Source organism: Helicoverpa armigera, chromosome 6 (assembly GCF_030705265.1).
Source record: "Helicoverpa armigera isolate CAAS_96S chromosome 6, ASM3070526v1, whole genome shotgun sequence".
In the NCBI taxonomy this organism is placed as follows: domain Eukaryota; kingdom Metazoa; phylum Arthropoda; class Insecta; order Lepidoptera; family Noctuidae; genus Helicoverpa; species Helicoverpa armigera.
The window spans coordinates 3,355,635-3,375,174 of NC_087125.1; the positions used below are offsets into that span (position 1 = coordinate 3,355,635).

General features: G+C 35.0%; 3 protein-coding genes across 14 annotated transcripts in view; 1 reads left to right on the top strand and 2 right to left on the bottom strand.

Annotated features, from left to right (window-relative positions):
- Pde1c (Phosphodiesterase 1c) overlaps positions 1–19,540 on the top strand; it is a 455,862-nt gene that overhangs the window by 297,512 nt on the left and 138,810 nt on the right. The gene's annotated exons all lie outside the window — the stretch shown is intronic.
- On the bottom strand, positions 3,417–13,225 carry LOC110378766 (maltase A3). 2 transcript variants are annotated; one of them, XM_021338156.3, is made up of 10 exons: positions 13,089–13,225; positions 11,785–11,945; positions 11,382–11,561; positions 10,426–10,583; positions 6,761–7,339; positions 6,577–6,684; positions 6,343–6,493; positions 5,976–6,171; positions 5,031–5,168; positions 3,417–3,736 (listed from the first exon to the last, which is right to left on the bottom strand). In XM_021338156.3, exons 1-10 carry the CDS (start codon positions 13,091–13,093, stop codon positions 3,670–3,672), a joined length of 1,743 nt encoding a protein of 580 aa, XP_021193831.3. In that variant the 5' UTR covers positions 13,094–13,225; the 3' UTR covers positions 3,417–3,669. The 2 variants fall into 2 exon arrangements, with proteins under 2 accessions (XP_021193831.3, XP_063891281.1); XM_064035211.1 differs by lacking the exon at positions 13,089–13,225 and adding an exon at positions 12,212–12,231.
- LOC110378765 (maltase A1) lies at positions 13,643–18,779 on the bottom strand. The gene is made up of 10 exons (XM_049835885.2): positions 18,576–18,779; positions 17,911–18,090; positions 17,426–17,583; positions 17,119–17,244; positions 16,579–17,034; positions 16,391–16,498; positions 15,996–16,146; positions 15,211–15,406; positions 14,057–14,194; positions 13,643–13,768 (listed from the first exon to the last, which is right to left on the bottom strand). The coding sequence occupies exons 1-10, from the start codon at positions 18,736–18,738 to the stop codon at positions 13,699–13,701; spliced, it is 1,746 nt and encodes a 581-aa protein (XP_049691842.2). The 5' UTR covers positions 18,739–18,779; the 3' UTR covers positions 13,643–13,698.

Genomic DNA, 19,540 nt, shown 5'->3' on the forward strand with positions numbered 1-19,540 from the left:
AACTGCCTTCATTTTGTGAATTCATAGCAAGTTATACGTCATGTCTTGAACTGACGTGAACAAATACTTCAGTAGTTCGGGAACTTTGATGCGGAGTAAGTCTTTGCTCTATGATGGCAACTATTTGTTCACGTGATGTGGGATGTTTGTAATTTGTGTAATGAGCTTATTTGTTGTCTTGATAGACGATGTTATTAGCTACCTGTGAGTGGGAGGAGTCAATTTTATTGTGTTTAGTGGTATGTACTTGAAGATGCTGCCAATTATATTTAACACTTCTTTTCAGTTACTTTGAGTTTTTAAACTGAGTTTCAGAATTCGGAATACAGTTAGAAAAGAAAAGAAAGAAAAGCTGCAAATCTTATCAAGAATTCCTTGATAAGATTTGAATCAATTAGTTCCATTCAGTTACATTATAGATAGTGTTATATGGACATCTTTGGCATCGAAATATTCACTTAATGCTTTTTTCAGAATATTGAAACCAAATTCTATTCATGTAGACGTGACACTAAGTTACTGTTGAATAGACCTACCTAAACAGCACTAACATTCACGTCTGACATTTGTGACCTAACTTCTGCTGACAAACTTAGCTTAGTTCAGGACTTGTTCTAAACTAAACACATCATCCCGGCTTACAATCAGCGCCATTAGATGGATTAACCTCCGAATCTACAGGTGTATCAAAGGGGATTGCAATCCGTGTGCCCACTGACCTATTATGTTAAGTAGGTCATTATCCAAATTAATACGTACAGGCGATAATTGGCGTATGATGATATATATTGTGTTTCCTACCTCATCTAACCTTGTTCTAATTGTTAATTTGGTTCTATTTTGAACTACACGATGGTCAATCTGTCAAGTTCTTCGCAATGAGGGGTCGTCTTCCAATTTAACTAGATGCAGCTGAGAAGACTAGTATTTGACAAGGATGAAATGTCTATCTGAACTCCTCAATCCAGCTATCTTGGCAAATACCTACGATAGGTTTTATAAACAGTTTAAAAAAACGATTTAAGTGCCTAGTAAAAAACTAACATTCAGTCAGCGGTTAGCAACAGTAGAGCAAATCAACCAGACATAATATCAAATGGACTAAATCGAACAACAATTTTCTTTTGAGTTTTTCTAGAAAGACAACGAAATACCTACTACGAGTATATAACGAAACAAAATACTTCAGACCCGTGAACCAAATCAATCGCCATACCCACGAGAGTGTCGTTTTATATTCCAATACATAGTTTGTTTCTTCTATCAAAAACATTCTGAAATCCGTGCAGCAAATTGTATGACTCCCAATTCACCCAGATTGCGAACTTCGCTATAAAACAATCTCTAGGCTGTAAAACATTTACAAGATGTAGGCGTACCCTGACAGTTTGAAAGGGTAGCCTTTCCATTGTTTAGCCATTTAATTAGGGACCAAAAGCCAACACTCCTAGTGACCTTTGAGTACTCAGTACCATTTCCAATTAATTTATAAGGTGTATTATGTTTCTCTAGCCTTTGTAGTGGTTATGTCAAGCTTTTCTCGTATTAATTTGCTCTTTTTATTGTAACAAAGACTTTTATGTGAGAACTTGTTATTATGTTAATTAATTAATAGTGAAAATGTGTTTCTGCTTGCTGAGGATTAAGTCGGGTTTTATTCCGAATACCTGCTCGTTTATTATGAGCAAATATTAATTAAATGTGTCAAAGAAAAACAGAAGGTGAGCAAAGATATAGGTCCTTTATGCAAAAGGCTTAAAAATTGCGTTGTGAAAACTGTGATAAATTCTTTGTCTTCTATTTATTTATACCAGAAGTACATGCAGTTAAGATCTCCATGAAAAATATCACAAAAACAAAAGACCAAACTCCAATTGTACGCAACTGCAAAACGAGGCCTATTGTCCGCAAAAGCAAAAACTGCGAGCCATTTAAACGCGTACCGCAAAAAATCTCGATTCTCGATACAACAAACGATTCTACTCGATACTCGATTCGCTGTCGATCGCAGCGCATTGGAGCTCGGTTTTGCTTCACCCCATGTGGTCTGGAGCAACAGCCGTGCACCGCGGTCTGACATTGTGTACATGACGGTTAAGCTTGATACACAATGTGGGAATAAATGAGAAAATCATAAAAGCGATGTATCGATTTGTTGGTACAAAGGACATCGTGTTGAACATTATAATTACATGCGTTGGTAGAACTATTGTTTGTGATTTTTCTTTCTGGATGCTGTATTTTTAAATTCGTTCATTTCTTATTAGATTTCGTCCACATTCCAAGGAAACTACGTCCCGAGCCCTGATATGAAGTATCTATTGGGTCTCCGTCTTCCGTCGATATATGTACCAAATATCACCATGGCAAACTGTTTCTTCAAGAGTTCTTCTCGCAAAAAAAATTCTCCATATATGGATTTTAAAATATTTTTTCAGCATAAAATAGATTTTTAATAACGTTTAGAAAAGTGGCTACTCGGCCTAAACAACGAGTTAGGCACGGTGCAGTGGGCGCGTGCGGTGGCGGCGGTCAGCCGAACAATATTGTATCTTTACCGCGCAAATTCTGCGTCACTTTGTGCGGCAGTAAAAGGAAGTTTATAATAGTTAATAGAAGAAGAAATGTTGTTTTTTTTCACACGCTATTTCTCAGATATTTTACTTAAAGTTTTATTGTTCTTCTTCTGATTTTAAAGATCTCCTTAATAATTTGTATAGTGGTAAATGGCATGTCAAGACAAACAAAAAACTAATGAGTATAACCGTGTGTTAGATAGTTTTCACAACAATTTCTTAAGAAGTAACATCTCATACATAGGTTTGCCCTTAACAATATTTTCATAGACACAGATAATTTTGCGAACTGACCCACATTTCCTGCCACAAGTGTACGCAAACTTCAAGACATAATGAAGAGCGACACCTCACGATTATCGTCAACTTACATACATAATAGTTTAGTAATTACGTGCTTAATAATCCTTAGCTGTATATACATCATAATATAGCTAATCTGTAATTAATGCAAATTAATTCATTATAACGTACTCCTCTCTCCTACTGTCTAAAGTTTGAGGATCGTGGTGATAGTATTCGGCTCCAATTATTGTTGTTGTAGTTCACTATTCTAGGTCTAAGTTTGTGTCAAATATGTGATTAAGATTAATGAGTCAATCTTATCTACTTACAGGTTGGTATTTTTTCCCTGTAAATGGGTATGTCTGGAACTATTAGATTGATTTTTGAAAATGTTAAAATACTGAAGAGGTGATAATCTCAGCTTCTAGATATATTTGAGAAAATATTCCTGGCTACATTATATTACATGCTTAATCTTATGTTGATGCGTGGAGTAGCGCAACGGACGCGTATGGCCGAAGATGCTTTAACACAAGAAAAATAAAACAAAAGAAATGCTGAGTCGTTTAACTTTATTCCGAAAACTAGGAACGAAGACAGCATAACAATTCTCACTTAACCAAGTAAAACAAAAGCCATTTCATTGAACATTACTTCTCGTACACAAAAGAAACTTTTGGACAGTGTTCAAAAACTCGTTTTAAATAGCCCAGTTTCACAGTTAAATCGTTGAATCTTCAGTTAGTGTAAACCACAGTTGTTTGAGTGTATTCGGTTGGTGAAAAGTTGTGTATAAGTTGGTTGATAGTTAGTCAACTTTGAGTACCAAAGCTTCGCTCCCAAGGATTTCTAGTGCATTCGCTTTGAAAGCGTCCCTGAAAAATGGAAAAATAATAAATTTAAAGTGGACAACTTTTTTATAACAAATGGAAGGATTTTCTACCAACGAAACGAAAATATAATTGGTATCAAAATACTTCACATGTACTCGGAAAATTATGTTAAATCCATTAACCGATCGTGTCCTTTTGACAAGGAATCAATAACTCTTAGCCAAATTGATGGAGTATCAGTCAATGCGGATCGCTAACCTAATTAAATTAGAGCCGAGATAACGTGACAGCCTTCCTTAATGCTATATCAATGTATTGTGTTACAAAGCCTTACTGATATTATAAACTAGCTTGCTAATTCCGTTTCACTTACGTTCAGTAGATGGTACTTTGCGCAACAGGATATAAGGACCCGAATAAAAAGTGGCCTACAGCCTTCCTCTCAAAGTTACCTAACAACGAAATATTTTTTCAAATGGGATAAGTAGGAGGAAATTATTATCAAAGAAGATATACAGCTAATTAGAGTCGTACAACGAGAATTTGAAATCACTCGATTCACAAGTTATCTAATGATTTTGCATGCTCGAGTAAGCTTTACTCAAGTGTAATCAAAATTGCCCAGGTAATACTTACTTATATTTTCAAGGGAAATTGCAATTTTTGTACTGATTGACAGGACTATCAACTGCACGAAAAAATGGTCAGACTAAAACTACTTACGAACCTGTCACAATATGAAAAGTTAAACTACAAAAGATAAATTAATTTACATAAAGGAGGATAGTTTCGGCAGTTTATCTTCCCATGATAATCAGCGGTCTCAGTTTTGTAGTAAAACACGTTGAATATTGGAGTAAGTTAACCTTTACTGTCTGGCGTTATGCCCGAACTTGCGAACTTTCATAATACAAGTACACTCAACTATCGTCTTAGGCTCCGAGAATGCTTCCATTGTAATATTGTTTGTGTAGTTCAATTGTTTCAGATGTTGTACAAAAGATTTTGTTAGTTATCAAAATAATAGGAAGGCAGTGATTGTAAGCTATACTTATATGCTAAATCTGTTTGCTGGTTTATTTCTGTCAGGAATTACTGGTCCGATTTGAAAAAAATATTTCGGTGTTAGAGAGCTGATTCGTTTGGTATTGTTCTTTTAGACAAGTATTTAAGTTGCTTACACATCTATTTTTGTAGTTTCAAAGAGAATTTCACAGAGTGAATAAGAAAATGGACTGTAAAATCACTTCCCATAAAATCTTCTGCTTAGTTTGCAAGTTTCACTGACCAGTGCAGAATACGATCACAAAATTGTATTAAACTTTTCAATACTCACTTTGCTTTCTTGGGAGACTGGATACTGCTGATAACAACTTCGACCTTTTTGTTGACGCCTTCGAAGTAAGTTAAATCAATGGTGTAGGCTTCTTGTCTGAAGTTTACAACGACGATGTACGCCTTATTTTTGTACCATCTGGAACAGTCGAAGATAGTGATTAGAAAATAGGTTCTTCTTCTTTTGTGTCGATGACATGTCTTATAGTGAGACTACACTTTGTCAGCCCAATATGCTGCCACAGCGAGAGCACGGCCGGATGCACTCATGAGGTCCTGCCGCGAGCAAGTTTCAGGGCACAGTGGACATGCGATGAGGTGGGACATGGTCTGAAAATAGGTAATATGTACCTTGAAGCCAATGTTAATTTATTGACGTAAGTAGCAGAGAATCCAAATGTATTGCATGAACTAACAAAACCAAATAAGTAAAATAAGGTCAAATCAAAATTAAACCAAATGACATCCTAAACCTATAGAAATAATAATTGTGACCTAAATACGAAATCATAAATAACATACAAAATGACTAGATCAATTTCCGCATATCAGCAAATATCAGTACCTGCAATGCAGATCTACAAACATCCAGGGTGGTGGACATTTGTAAATATTAAAACATGTAGGTACATGTGATAGGTACAGAAAATTCTATAGTTAGAGCTACAGTTCAAGTGCTTCACGAAGATAAATGTTTCTAATCTGAGGAAAATAGATAGCGTGAATTTTTGGAGTACATTTTGTTTGTGTTTTGTTTTTTTCCGTACTTCTATGGGAGAGATAAGATTTGATCATTCAACATTCTTAAGCGATAGGTACTATATTTTCGGAAAGTGTCGATAAGTAGGTATTGGCTAAACAGCGATCACTGTTTCAAGCCTGGGTGGATACTAAGTTTACTTTATTACATAACAATAAAGCAGTTTTATAATTAACTACAACTAACCTTCTAAAAGCAAAAACTCCTTCATTGAAAGCAACAGACTCGTATCTGCCGTATCTAAAGATTTTGTCAGTACGGAGTGATGACAAAGCTTTGTAGACGTTCAAATGAGATTTGTTTGTAACGCGCTGAACTTCCACATTCAAGTTCTCAAAACCTTCTGCTACTGGAAGCCAAGTCTTGTTACCATCTGAAAAGCCTGTAAAGATTTGGAAATTGATATATGTCATATTTTTCCATATTCATTATTATGTTTTGTGCTTTTTGCTGATTCATATGATAGTGAGTCTAGACTGATTTATCATGATTCATGGAAATCTCTCATGTGTAGTTTATACTTTAGGTAAATAATATTCAATGTCATTTTTACCAGCGTTGAGATCAGCACTCCATTGGAATGGCGTGCGCTCTGGGTCTCTAGATGACATCCAATAGTTAATAGGATCATCAGTGTTGCACCCACTGGGGTCCACGGTATCTTCCCAGCTTACGTAACCATCAACCATACCGATTTCTTCACCCTAAAAAGTCACAGTGTGAATAAAAAATAAAATATCGCCATTGTTTAAAAAAATATTTAAGTAACGACTGAAGTTAAACTTACCATATAAGTCACGGCAATTCCGGGCATCAAAAGTACAATCATGTTAATACCATCAACTAATTCTGGGCTGAATCTTGAAGCTACACGGTTGTTGTCATGGTTTCCAGCCTAAAAATATTAAACAAACTTGAAGACAAATATCATATATTAAAATAAACTGAGTAAAAAAGAAGAAGAATCTTACCACCCAGTTTGCATGTTGGTCAATAGGCTTGAACGTAAGGAACTTATCAAGAGCGTACTTGATTTCAGCGGCACTAGAGCGTCCATTAACATCAGAAATCAGCACAAAGTTGAAAGGCATTTGTGCACCCAAGCGTTCACCATTGCCGAAGTACTTCATGGTCATCTGGGGGCTTGAATAAGCTTCCGTCATCATAACCCTGCTCAGACCATCTTTAGCCTTATATTCGTCGAACACTTCCCTCCATTGGTATACCATCTCTACAGTTTCATCCAAGTCTTTGGTGTAAATGTGGTCCAAGTAGTCGTAGCTGTCAGGGTCATCAGTATTCCTAGTTAAAGGTTCATCGGGGTAAACTCCACCAAAGTCTGCCTTATCTACTTCGAACAAATGAGCGATGGCATCTACCCTGAACCCTGCAACGCCTTTGTCTAACCAGAAGCGAACGACATTCTTCATTTCTTCAACCACGTCAGGGTTGCGGTAGTTGAGATCAGGCTGGCCGATGACGAACTGGTGAAGGTAGTATTGGCCGACTTCTTCTCTGTATTCCCAGGCGCTCTTACGGAAGACACTGACCTGAGGATCAATGTTTTTATTTTATACTTGCATTTCTGTAATAAAACCGGCCAAGTGCGAGTCGGACTCGCGCACCGAGGGTTCCGTACAAATCCTGTATAGATAAAAAGTGAGTCTCGCGCCAACCGTTCAGTTTAGAACAATCATAGTTATGGTAATTTCGTGAGAGTCAAAATAGTAAATATTTTTTATGTTATAATATAACTAAAATAGTAGGCCAGTACCTTGTAAAAGTTATTTTTGAATATAAATATTTTATTAAAATTCCATGGAGACAAAAGTCCAGGATCGTTTGAAAAATATAAAAGACAAGCAGTTTCAGAGGATTGTACAGGTTGCAATGCTAGTTTTCATTGTTTAAGACTTTTCATAAAGAAGGAAGATGCCAATTCGGATGACCAGGATCTGGAAACCCTGAGAAATCGAGGGCAACTCTTGAATATTGGAAGCACGCATCGAGTCATAACCAGACATGTGAGTGTATTTTTGAGGGTACTGGTAAACAGTGAAGGTTTGGAGCTGATTTGATTATGGGGACTACAGAGAGTCGAGGGAACTCCTGAACGGTACGTTGCTACTACCACGTGTTTGGGCTTATTTTAATAGTATTGGCGAAGACTTTCCACATAGATAGGTTTGACTGCCATTGTGGGATCGATAGCAAAGATCAGATATAGTTATGGGAACTCCTTTACAATTTATAACGTAACATTGTGTTGGAGCTTATTTTATTTTAGGTGATGAGACTTCACTACAAAATTTTGTTAAATCAGCTATTGCAGGAATGAGATCTTTTATTTTTGAAGGGATTAATCACCTAACGAGCCCCAGTTTCAGGTTTTTTTCGAAACCGCCTGACGACTTGTAGCTGTCGAATTGTAACAACGACTTCTAGAGAGTAGGATTCGGGGCTGCTGGCTTTACGTTTCTAGGGCCTTGACAAAAAAGTAATTCTGTCCCTTTCTTTGTTTTATAAAGTCGGCTTTATTTTATTTTGTAGCATTTTACAAACAAATCCAACTTCAAACATATAAAAAAGCAACAAGAAAACAAAATCAAGAAAGAAATGAAAAAGATGTTAGGTGCATCGGTCTAGAATTCGGTGTCTAGAGGATGCATCAATATTTATTTAACCACCGAGATCTAGACCGATGCATATAAACAGTTTTCTTGTTGTTTTTAGAAGTTGTTTTTTTTTTTGTAAAAAGTTTTTATTTTTAACTTCTGTGAAAAGTTCTCGTCAATACGAATAATATAAGCCCAAACACGACGTAACTAAAACATAACGTTAAGGAGTTCTCTCGACTTTCTCACGTCTCCATCATCACGTAAGCTCTAAACCTTCACTGTTTGATAGAATCACCAGACATACATCTGAGAATCAAGTTTTAATCCTATGCGTGCCTACAATTTCTGATAGTTGCCCTCGATTTCTCAGGATTTCCATCATCAGACCCTGACCTGATGACAATGGAAATAAACGGTGAGTATACTCTTTCACTACAAAGAAATGATTTCTCAAATCCGTCAAACGTGGTCGTTAAAATTCCCCATTGAAATGAGGAAAATATTTGATGTTAACACCTGATTTGCTCTAGATTCCCATGGTTCACATTGATGCGACTAATGCCATAGTAAATCAGAGCCTTTATCATTATACTGTGCTATATTTCGTTCGTATACGCCGTGGGTATGGTTTCCATACTAAGGTGCCCAATGACCCTAAAATGCCGAATGATTTAAAATTTTTCACAGTTTAGAGGCATATTTAAGAAGTGTTTGATATGAATTTCACTTTTTATTCAAAACTTTAATATCTCTACGCGTTCATGTGAAAAAGGGTAGGTAGTAAGATAATAATAATTAATAAAATATTTTATGTCATGTAAGCAAAAATAATATTTTTATATTTTATGTAACTTCAAATTTATCATTTTCGCAATTTTTCCTTTATCTGTACTACATAACGTTGCTTGGTGCCGAATTTCAAGATTCTGAGTTCACGGGAAGTACCTTGTAGGTTTTGATTCCCTAGCGTGTGACGGAAATTCGTCTAAGGTTTCGGCAAAACTGCTGTATCTTTTGATCGCTTTAACTTAGAAGTTTGATTTTTTCATTGCTTAAAGGGACAATAGACCTAGGTATTTGGTATAAATTTCAATTTGGTACCTTTGTTCGTTCGTGAGAAATAAGGTAGTAAGTTTAATTTTATTAAAATATTTTTATTATATTATATAACTAAAAAAATTTGATTTTCGCAATTTTTCCTATATTTGCATTATATGACAATGCTTCATGCCAAATTTCAAGATTCTGAGTTTACGGGAAGTACCCTGTAGGTTTTGATTCCTTTGCGAGTGTCGAAAATTTGTTGAAAATATCGACATAATCGGTTGTATCTTTTGATTGGCTTGGCTTAGAAGTTTGATATTTTTACAGCTTAAAGGGGCAATAGACCCGAGTATTTCATGTGAATTTCAGCTTGATACGTTCACGCGTTCTTAAGATAAAGGGTCTTGACAGACAGACAGACAGACAGACGGACAACAAAGTGATCCTATAAGGGTTCCGTTTTTTCCTTTCGAGGTACGGAACCCTAAAAACTCAAATATTTAGTGACTGTGATAGTATTTTAGTGTGATCGAAATAGGTGTTCTAGAGAAATAAAATATTCACTACTAATATATTAATTAAGTATTCCATTTATCAATGTATGTCATGTACCAATTTTAGCATAGGTGAACCAAAATATTAAGTACAATTTCATAGTCAGTTCATCATTTGTACTAATACTCAGATTACGTGTAACGTAGGTATATTATTAAATTCACAGTAGATTTTTTTCCACGTAAACATGTATTTTCTGCATTATTAGGATTCACTAGTATTTTGCACTTTTTTGCTTCCGTGAAACGTGAACTTGCGTTTGGAGTTTTTAAACTTGAAAATACTTTTCTACGTTCTGTAAAAAACTTAAGGTCTACCAAATCTACTTCCATACGAAGTTCAACGTCATGTACATATATCTGTTGAGAAGTTTACCGTGACATTGCGGAAAAAACTTATATCTTAGTTAAATTACTTACCCAATTATTAGGGGGATGCATAACACCATTTTCATCAACCGTGCCATTTTCCCAGACAAAATAATCATAATACTTCTCGTGACCTTTCAACGCCTCCTCAAACCATACGCTTTCATTACTTGTGTGATTCGGCACGAAATCCAGAACTATTTTAATATCTGAAACAGTAAACGATACTCTGTTTATATTAGTTGTTGCTTTGTTTGTTTATGAGATGAAAATATTCATGGAAAAGCAATCAAATAAGTAGGATAAGTATACTCTTGAAAAGTCAATGAACTGTAAACATTTGTTTTGATATTGAAAGGTAAATAGTTTGTACTAGCTGTTCCCCACGGTTTTAGTCATGTCCCGGGGCAACCATTTGCCGTAATGGGGTTAAAATCAAGAACACTAATAATCCTATATCCTTCATCAATAATAGACTATCTGTGCACATTCCTTTTAATTTTTTTACTATTTATATTCGAATAATTACGGAAATCATACATATGACTCTATGCACACTTTATGGCTTCCGTGACATGCATTACGCTGAACATTGTCGGAAAAAGCTAGGTAGATATTTTTAATTTTTGTACCGGTATTAATTACATCAGCTCAATTTTCTCGGAAAGACTCTTACGTGTGCAGCGTCGAATTAACATTTTTCAATATTGCATTTTAAAATTCTGGGAAAGCTCTCTTCGGGGATTAATGAATATATTGTGTTGGTGTCTTTTTAAAGAACAATATTTTTATTGCATACAAAAATATATATATTTCTTCCGCATTCCGAGAGAAAAACGTCCCGTATCCGGATAAAAGGTGGTATATAAACCTTCCTGGGCTCGATAAATGGGCTATCTAACCCTGAAATATTTTTTTCAAATATACCACTAGCCTCTACAACCAAATAAATACATCTACTATTCAGCTTTGTATTATTATTATTAGTAATTCAATTTAAAACTTACCTAATTCCTTAGCTTTAGCCATGAGATTTTCAAAGTCTTCCATAGTACCGTATTCATCTTGGATTGCATAGAAATCAGCAATGTCGTAACCAAAATCATACATCGGTGACTTGAAAATAGGTGAAAGCCAAGTTGCTCCAATGCCCATCTCTTTCAAGTATTCTAGGCTTGAAGTGATTCCTTAAAACGAAAAAAGTATATGTTTCTACCTATACTAAAAATTATAGTGAAAGGTTTAACTATTTAGGATCACCATGAAATTATAGAACGCTATCAGTCCACTCAAATTATCTCAAATTCTTCAAAAATCTATTATTCAATAATCTACAATGTGCCAAGAATATCTTTGCACGCATTAAAAGTAACAAAAATAAATATCAAATTAACAATATCTATATCTTACCATTAAGGTCACCAATGCCATCTCCATCGCTGTCTTTGAATGACCTTGGGTAAATCTGGTAGAAAATGGTAGTTTCCCACCAATCCAGTTCAGGGTCTGATTCACCGCTTACCGCCAGTGCGAAAAGCACCGGCAGTAATAAGATACTCCTCATTCTGATACTAGAAAATAAATAACGGTGTTACAAATTGTTTTACTAATATATTATTAACTTAAATAAGGAAATAAGGACTGCATGCATACGTAAGATAAAGCCTAAATTTAGTTAAGAGAGTGATGAAGAAATAACAACAAATAAATGTTGAAATAGAGAAATTTTAAGGTCAAATAATAAGGAAGTTATTAAAGTTATATTTGCACACTATCGTATCGCATTTATATTAAATATAGCCAGGCTACTATTTATAATCAGAAGAAGCATACGTACCAAATCAATAAACAAAATTAAATACCTAACAACGAATCACTAGCAAAATATTCCACAATAACCTTCAACGAGCACGATGCATTCGCATCTCTTCCTTATATCGATAGCACAGACAATATATAGGTAAGAGGAAACTATACCAAGTGAATGAAGATTTGGCAAACGATATATATCTGCAATATGACGTACTAATATTTATGTTCCGACATAACTTACTAAAAGGTCAAATAAAGGTCAGTTAGGTACAATAAAATCTAGAACAAAAACCCAATATTTTTATATATTTGTAACAATACCGTAGTCTAAAAAGTCTGATATTATGGAGTGTGTGGTTATGACTATTGAATGGGAATCCCAATATTTTTTATATTAAAATTGATTAAGTGGTTCTAGAATAAAAACATATAAATATTAATCAATTCATGCACTAGATATCTTATTAAATACATCTGCATATCAATTAATATCAACGAAAATCAGATGATTTTCGTTATTGGCACGGTATAGGCCTACTGTTTATTCCTATATGGGGTTCTATTTATCAAACAACTACTAACAACGAGGTTATCAACTTCAACCCTTTCTTAGAAATGCAAGATAATAAAGCTATTTATAATTTGGCATATTGACCTTCTAGCATATTATGTTTATAAGTACAGGAAGCATATACCCGTTAAATAGTGTTTAATGGTTTTAAAATTGAATGACGATAAAAAAGGACTTTATTAGCCTATAATAATTGTTTGAAAGTTGCTATAAAAATATGTATGCCAGTTATACGAATTAGGAAAGAACATAAGGACCAAGCAGTCTCCTTGAAGAATAATAGATTCTATCTCTAAAGAAATATACTGAAATAAAACTTGTAGGTACTTACCCCATAATATCAGCTACTGGATGTAGAATTTTCTCTGCATTACCCTTTATAGTTATAACATATCTTGTTCTCGAGATAAATGATACAGACCATTGATAAACAGAACTCTTTGGGTTTATCTACACTTTCGTAATTCCCAATAATTTTTGAAATCTCACTTATCTTCAGATAATCTGACAGTTGTTACTACTATCACTAACTCGAATTTTTTTTGACTACAGTACCTTTATCCAGTTGTTTACATGGCATCGCCTTTATATGCTTGTTAAAATTATAATTACATATTTATATTTTATAGAGGTCCAAATATAATACTTAAATTCTTTCAATCTAACATAATTAATTTAATAATGTGAACTTAATTTCATATCTCATTTATTCAGATGCTATTTATTTATGTAATAGTACCTATATATCACATATTACATATTTACTTCGACCTTGAAAATATTGTTTTATGTTAAAGGTACCAAAAAAGCACACACATTAGCAAATTGAAAACCGTCAGAAAAGCTTTATTTATTTACAGACATGAAGGATTCAATGAAACCAGGTTGTAATTAATTTAATTTATTCCAAAATAAACGTACATTTATTTATATTTCAAGCATCAATTGGTCAATTTCAATACAAGGCCTTCGAATCCAGCGACGGGTAGAGATAAAGCATTGAACTCGTCCCTGAGAAAAAAGAAAATAAGTTAATATTTTCACGTTTAGATAGTGGGGGATCATTACGAACCAGCATTTTTGTGACTGACTGGTCAATTAGCTGAGCAGTTACATTATTTAAAACCACCCGCGGATTGTATCATATCAGCCGTTCACCGCTGAACTTAGGACTCCTCAGATGAGAGCCGACCTTCCCGGTCTTGAGCAGCCCGTATCAATCCATTGCTTGACACCTACTTAAAATCGTCATTATCGTGAGTTCGTTATAGTTTCAAGTGTTCAAGTATTCAAACTCACCCTTCGTTCTTAGGAGACTGTATGCTCCTCAAAACGACTCGCACACTGCCGTGAACATTCTCGAAGTACGTCAGATCAATGACATGTTCCACGTCACGCATGTTGACAACCACCAAGTAGGTCTCGCCGTGGTACCATCTGTTATAAAAAAAAAAAACATTATGTGCTTAAATCCTACAAGATATATGTTTGAGGGAATAATTTGACATTTTTCATTTTGTGTTTTCCTTGAAGGAATAATTTGAGCTATATTGACAAAAATATATCAAGGAAACTTCTAGGAGTATGTTTGGTTGAATTGCTTGATTAAGACGTTGAATCAATATATGCTCATTCTTTTGTCGTGTAAATTAATTTAGAGACTGCACTGCAGACTTAACAGTCAGCTGATAGTTTGCCCGAAGGTTGTTTTTTTTTATGAAAATCTTTATTCCATGCACAGTTTTCACTCGGTCTGAGTCAGGCTAAATAACTAATCTTTTTAATGTGCGAAGTGCGTACCTACTATGTACATACATACATACAGTCATAAGGAAAAATTAAATTAAAATCTACATGCTCATAATATGCTCATCATGTTTTTCTGCCTACAGATGAGGTGTATCAACAAATTCAAACAACTCTATTAAGATTTCGTCGAAACAGGTCAATGATTTATTAGGTTCTGCAAATATTGAACTTCCATTCAGAAATCCAATATTGACTGCTTGTTTTATTAGTACGTATACTAGAATCTGCTCTTGACATCTTTTGGTTAGAATCAAATCGAGTCCATAATTACTTATACCTTTATGAAAGTGGGTCTTTACATTAAATGTCAAGTTTTTTGTTTCAATCTAAATGACAGAACTATTTTTGCGTGTAAGAATTGAGAATTTAACCTCTTGAAAGCCGCTAATTAGAGAACAATAGAAGAGTTAATGTGCCAAAAACACTGATATTTATACAATTTGCCACTTCTTTACTCATATTATAAAAGAGAGTGAGCTTGTTTTTTTAAACCCTCACGCTAAAACATGGAGCATAAAGATAAGTGTTATCTTAGAGGCAAACAGAGTTTACTATTTTCCGGGTGCGCGACGTAGTCCTACTGCGTACCGTAGACAAAGCTGCAGGACTAGTTACTTTATATAAATATGAACTGTAAAACGTACCTTCTAAATACAAACACATCTTGGTTCATCGCCAAGGAGTCGTAACGTCCATATCTGAACACCTTCTCCTGGCGCAAGTCAGCTAGTGCCTTGTAGAGCTTCAAGTGAGACCTTTCAGCTGCCTCTTGTACTTCCACGTTCAGAGTTTCATAACCATCAGCTACTGGTAGCCATGTCTTGTCCGCAGATGAGAATCCTGAAAAATCCGAAAATATTACGATTTCTCTAATATTTCATGTGTAATATATATTTTTTAACATTAAGCACATTTTGGCAATACATATCGTGTCAGTAATTGTCACTCACTATTATCACCTACGAGTATAACAAACTCCCCAAAATGATTTAAAACAATTAAAAAGCTCATCTAGCAACAACAACAGCTATTTTTCCCTAAACAATATCTTAAAAAATCTACGTTTTAATTCCGTATTCAATTCAACATCCGCAAATCTATCACCGCCTCCTACAATATCCTGAACAGAAATCAGACGTAGTGCAGAATGACAAGCAACCTCAACATGCCAGTGTTTTTCTAAACTCGCGTTGATTGCACTTCATTCAAACCACAGTTTAAATATATTCTCTTGTAAACAGCTGCGAAGCTACGTACTAACGTTCGTAACAATGTCACTCACACACGCTCGATGCACGACACTCAGTAGTGACAGCACCGATAGCACCGGTAAAAGCTCGTCGATGCACATGCGTGTGTGAGTGACATTTTTACGAAAGTTAGGACGTAGCTTCACAACGGTACATCTTTATTCTATGTTCAAACTCACCGGCGTTTTTGTCGGCGTTCCATTGGAACGGCGTTCTCTCTGGATCACGAGATGACAGCACATAATTGATTGGATCATTAGTATTACATCCGGAGGGATCAACAGTATCTTCCCAGCTTACGTAACCGTCCACTAAGCCTAGTTCTTCGCCCTTGAAAAAGTAATCTTGGATTTAGATGATGTAATGAGTAAACAGTGTAGTGTTTCTTTTTAGGATAGAGACGTTAGGTGAAAGTAGTTTTAGAAACATTAGTAAAGTTATATTTGAATGATTTTTCCAAAAGTTTCTTAGAATAGAAGAAAAATATAAGTAATGCTAAAATCTCCTTACAAATTCTACTTATATTGATAAAATTTGAGCAATATTATTCTTCAATACAACATAAAAATCTTACCATATAAGTCACTCCTACTCCAGGAAGCAACAATACAATCATATTGATTCCGTCGACCAAAGGCGGCCCGTATCTAGTTGCCATTCGGCTGTTGTCATGGTTACCGACCTGCGAAAGATTCCTTTATATTTACCCATAATACTTTCTTCCTCGTAATTTATTTGAGAAAATCGTTACTGAGAACTTACCACCCAATTGGCGTCTTTATCAACAGGTTTGTACGTCATGAACTTGTCAACGGCATATTTGATGTCTGCTGCTGATGATGAAGCATCAACGTCGGTGATTAAATCGAAGTTGAAAGGCATTTGGGCTCCTAGCCTGTCCCCTTCACCGAAATACCTGACCACATCTTTGATAGCTGCGTAGACTTCAGTCATCATGACCCTGGTTAGACCATCTTTTTCTTTGAACTCATCGAAGACATCTCTCCATTCGTAAACCATGTAATAAGTCTCCTCCTGGTCTTTAGTGTAAATGTGGCTGAGGTAGTCGTGAGATTCAGGGTCAACATTCACGTTACCAGAGAAGGGTTCGTCTGGGTATTTTCCACCGAAGAGTTCTTTGTCTACTTCATATAAACAGTTGACAGCATCTACCCTGAATCCTGCTACACCCTTACCTAACCAGAAACGGATAATGTTCTGGAAGAATAAAATAATATTTATGTACAGGACTATTTTATGTAATCAACAATTTTTCATAAATTATTGGAGTATATTTTTTACCTTCATTTCTTCAACAACATCAGGATTGCGGTAGTTCAAATCAGGCTGGCCAACAACAAATTGATGCAAATAATATTTGCCAACTTCTTCTCTGTATTCCCAAGCGCTGCCACGGAAATGGCTCCTCTATAAGCAGTAAAAAGAACAGATCAATTACTATCCTCTTATAACAGTAAGTACTCCTAAGTAATTTATTAACATCAAAAGATGAGCGCGAAAATTTCAAAGTAAATGGCACTCAATAAACTTTCTCCATTACAATCATTAAGTTCACAGAGCAAGCTAAGCGTCTCATTGTGCGTCTTACCCAATTATTCGGCGGCTGCCTGTTACCATTTTCGTCGATCACTCCGTCCTCCCAAACGAAATAATTGTAATACTTCTCATTACCATTCAAAGCTTCTTGGAACCAGACGCTCTCGTTTGATGTGTGATTTGGCACCAAATCCAAAACTACTTTAATGCCTGTTGAAAAAACGTCTTTGAGATCTTTATCCTTTAAAGCACTCGAGACTTGTCGACAAAAAAACTTTTCTGAATATTTTTTAAGAATATTTTTAGCGCCATTCAAAGATTTTATTTCTGAGAGTTGAATAGAGGCACTTGTAACTTCGTCACGTTGCTATTCATGCTTTTTGCCTCTTCAAAGTGAAGTTCTTATCTTTTCTATTATTTAACTTATTTCTTTGGAGGGCTTTGAATATAAGTATTACTTTCATGATTCTCAACATTTTAAACATATTTGTTATTTACAAAGTTTCAAACGTATAATAAAATCATCTAAATAGTTACCGAGTTCTTTAGCAGTATCAATTAGATTTTCAAAGTCTTCCATAGTTCCATATTCATCATGGACGGCATAAAAGTCAGATATATCGTATCCAAAGTCGTACATAGGTGACTGGAACATGGGAGATAGCCAGATAGCGTCGACCCCAAGCCCTTTGATGTATTCCAGTTTCGATGTAATGCCTGTCAAAGACGAAAGGAGTATGGTAATTCAAATTCTTATGCATAATGGAAGTCGTTAACATACTCCGATATTTCTCTTGGGAGCAACTGATTATATGCTGGCAAATTTTATTCATAATGTGTAAAATTGTTGTCAAAGGAAACTGAGTGATTATGCACAGAACTGTGAAATGCATGAACGTATAAAACGCTTGTTTACTCAAACGTTCATATTTAGATAGGTACTGAAGTTAGAAAATTGAGCATGAATTAAACTACATTTTATTTTGAAGCTTATTTTGAAGAGCTTCATGTAACTAGGCTGTAAATGACTTTAAGTAGTTGCTCCATATAAAACGCTAATACTCAGCGAACTTGAACATATTGATAAATACTAAGCGGATTGGGGTGATGCAACTTCGCAATAAATATAGCATAACATAACAGAAGACGAAAAACAACAATCATCGAGGAGGTTTACTTGAGAAACTTTTAAAAGGACCTACCATTCAAATCGCCAATGCCATCACCATCACTATCAGCAAAGGAACGAGGGTAGATCTGATAGAAGATAGTCGTCTCCCACCAATCCAGATCCCCTTCTTCATGTTTCAATACATTCCCACTACACAGAACTAACAAAATCGGCAGAAATAATACTGCCCTCATTTTGAAAACAATTTTTTTGAATCAAGCTACCGAATTTGAAGACTGCATAGATTTATATACCTATGTGGTACACAATCTTTTATCGAAATGAGATACTAACGGAGTGGTCTGATAACGTTTGATCATTTGGACACATTTTGAGATTAAGTATACAAACATGATAGTTGTTTTTGTGTTTCAGTATTTGGTTATGTAAGATTTATACCTATCAATACAGGAATGAATTTTATCCAGTGCGCAAACTTTGTCAACTTATAGTTAAATAAGTTTTATAGATACGTATATTTTTATTTTGCAGTATTTTAGTACAAAAAAGAAAAGTAATTGATATCGAAAGATGTTTATTTTGTAACTGATAGTACGGTCACAGTCGTCATAGTATGCACGGCGGCAACGCGAAACCGGTTTACTGACGGAGCTCCGCTCGGCGCGTGTAAGAATAGTTGGTATCCATATTTTGCTGATTTTAGGGCAGACAAAAGAATGAAAAAAAAATTTTTACTGATGATGCAGATATGTTCTGTTAACGATTCTGGTCCACCAGTTTTTTTTTGCACACTGCTTAAAATTCATTCCTGTATATAATACATCAGAATGTATTCACTAAGATATTGTCCATAAGATGGCATAGATGTTAACACACTTACCTATATAGTTACAATAATTTAGATAGTATTTCTTTTTCATAAACTGAAATATACCAGATGCAGCCTATCATATACCTACCTACCAAAAAAAACAAAATATCCCAACTGTACTGTTGTAGGAAGCTACAACAGTACGGTTGGGTTACTCAATAAAA

Bases quoted from the DNA above. Each gene is read 5' to 3' on its own strand.
- LOC110378766 (XM_021338156.3), bottom strand. The intron at 6,494-6,576 runs GTAAGTTTAACT...GTGACTTTTTAG, and splicing joins GAATTGCCGTGACTTATATG to GGTGAAGAAATCGGTATGGT. The intron at 6,172-6,342 runs GTAAAAATGACA...AAATCTTTACAG, and splicing joins GAGTGCTGATCTCAACGCTG to GCTTTTCAGATGGTAACAAG.
- LOC110378765 (XM_049835885.2), bottom strand. From the start codon at position 18,738: ATGAGGGCAGTATTATTTCTGCCGATTTTGTTAGTTCTGTGTAGTGGG. The intron at 16,147-16,390 runs GTAAGATTTTTA...TACTTTTTCAAG, and splicing joins GAGTAGGAGTGACTTATATG to GGCGAAGAACTAGGCTTAGT. The intron at 15,407-15,995 runs GTGAGTTTGAAC...CGGATTTTTCAG, and splicing joins GAACGCCGACAAAAACGCCG to GATTCTCATCTGCGGACAAG.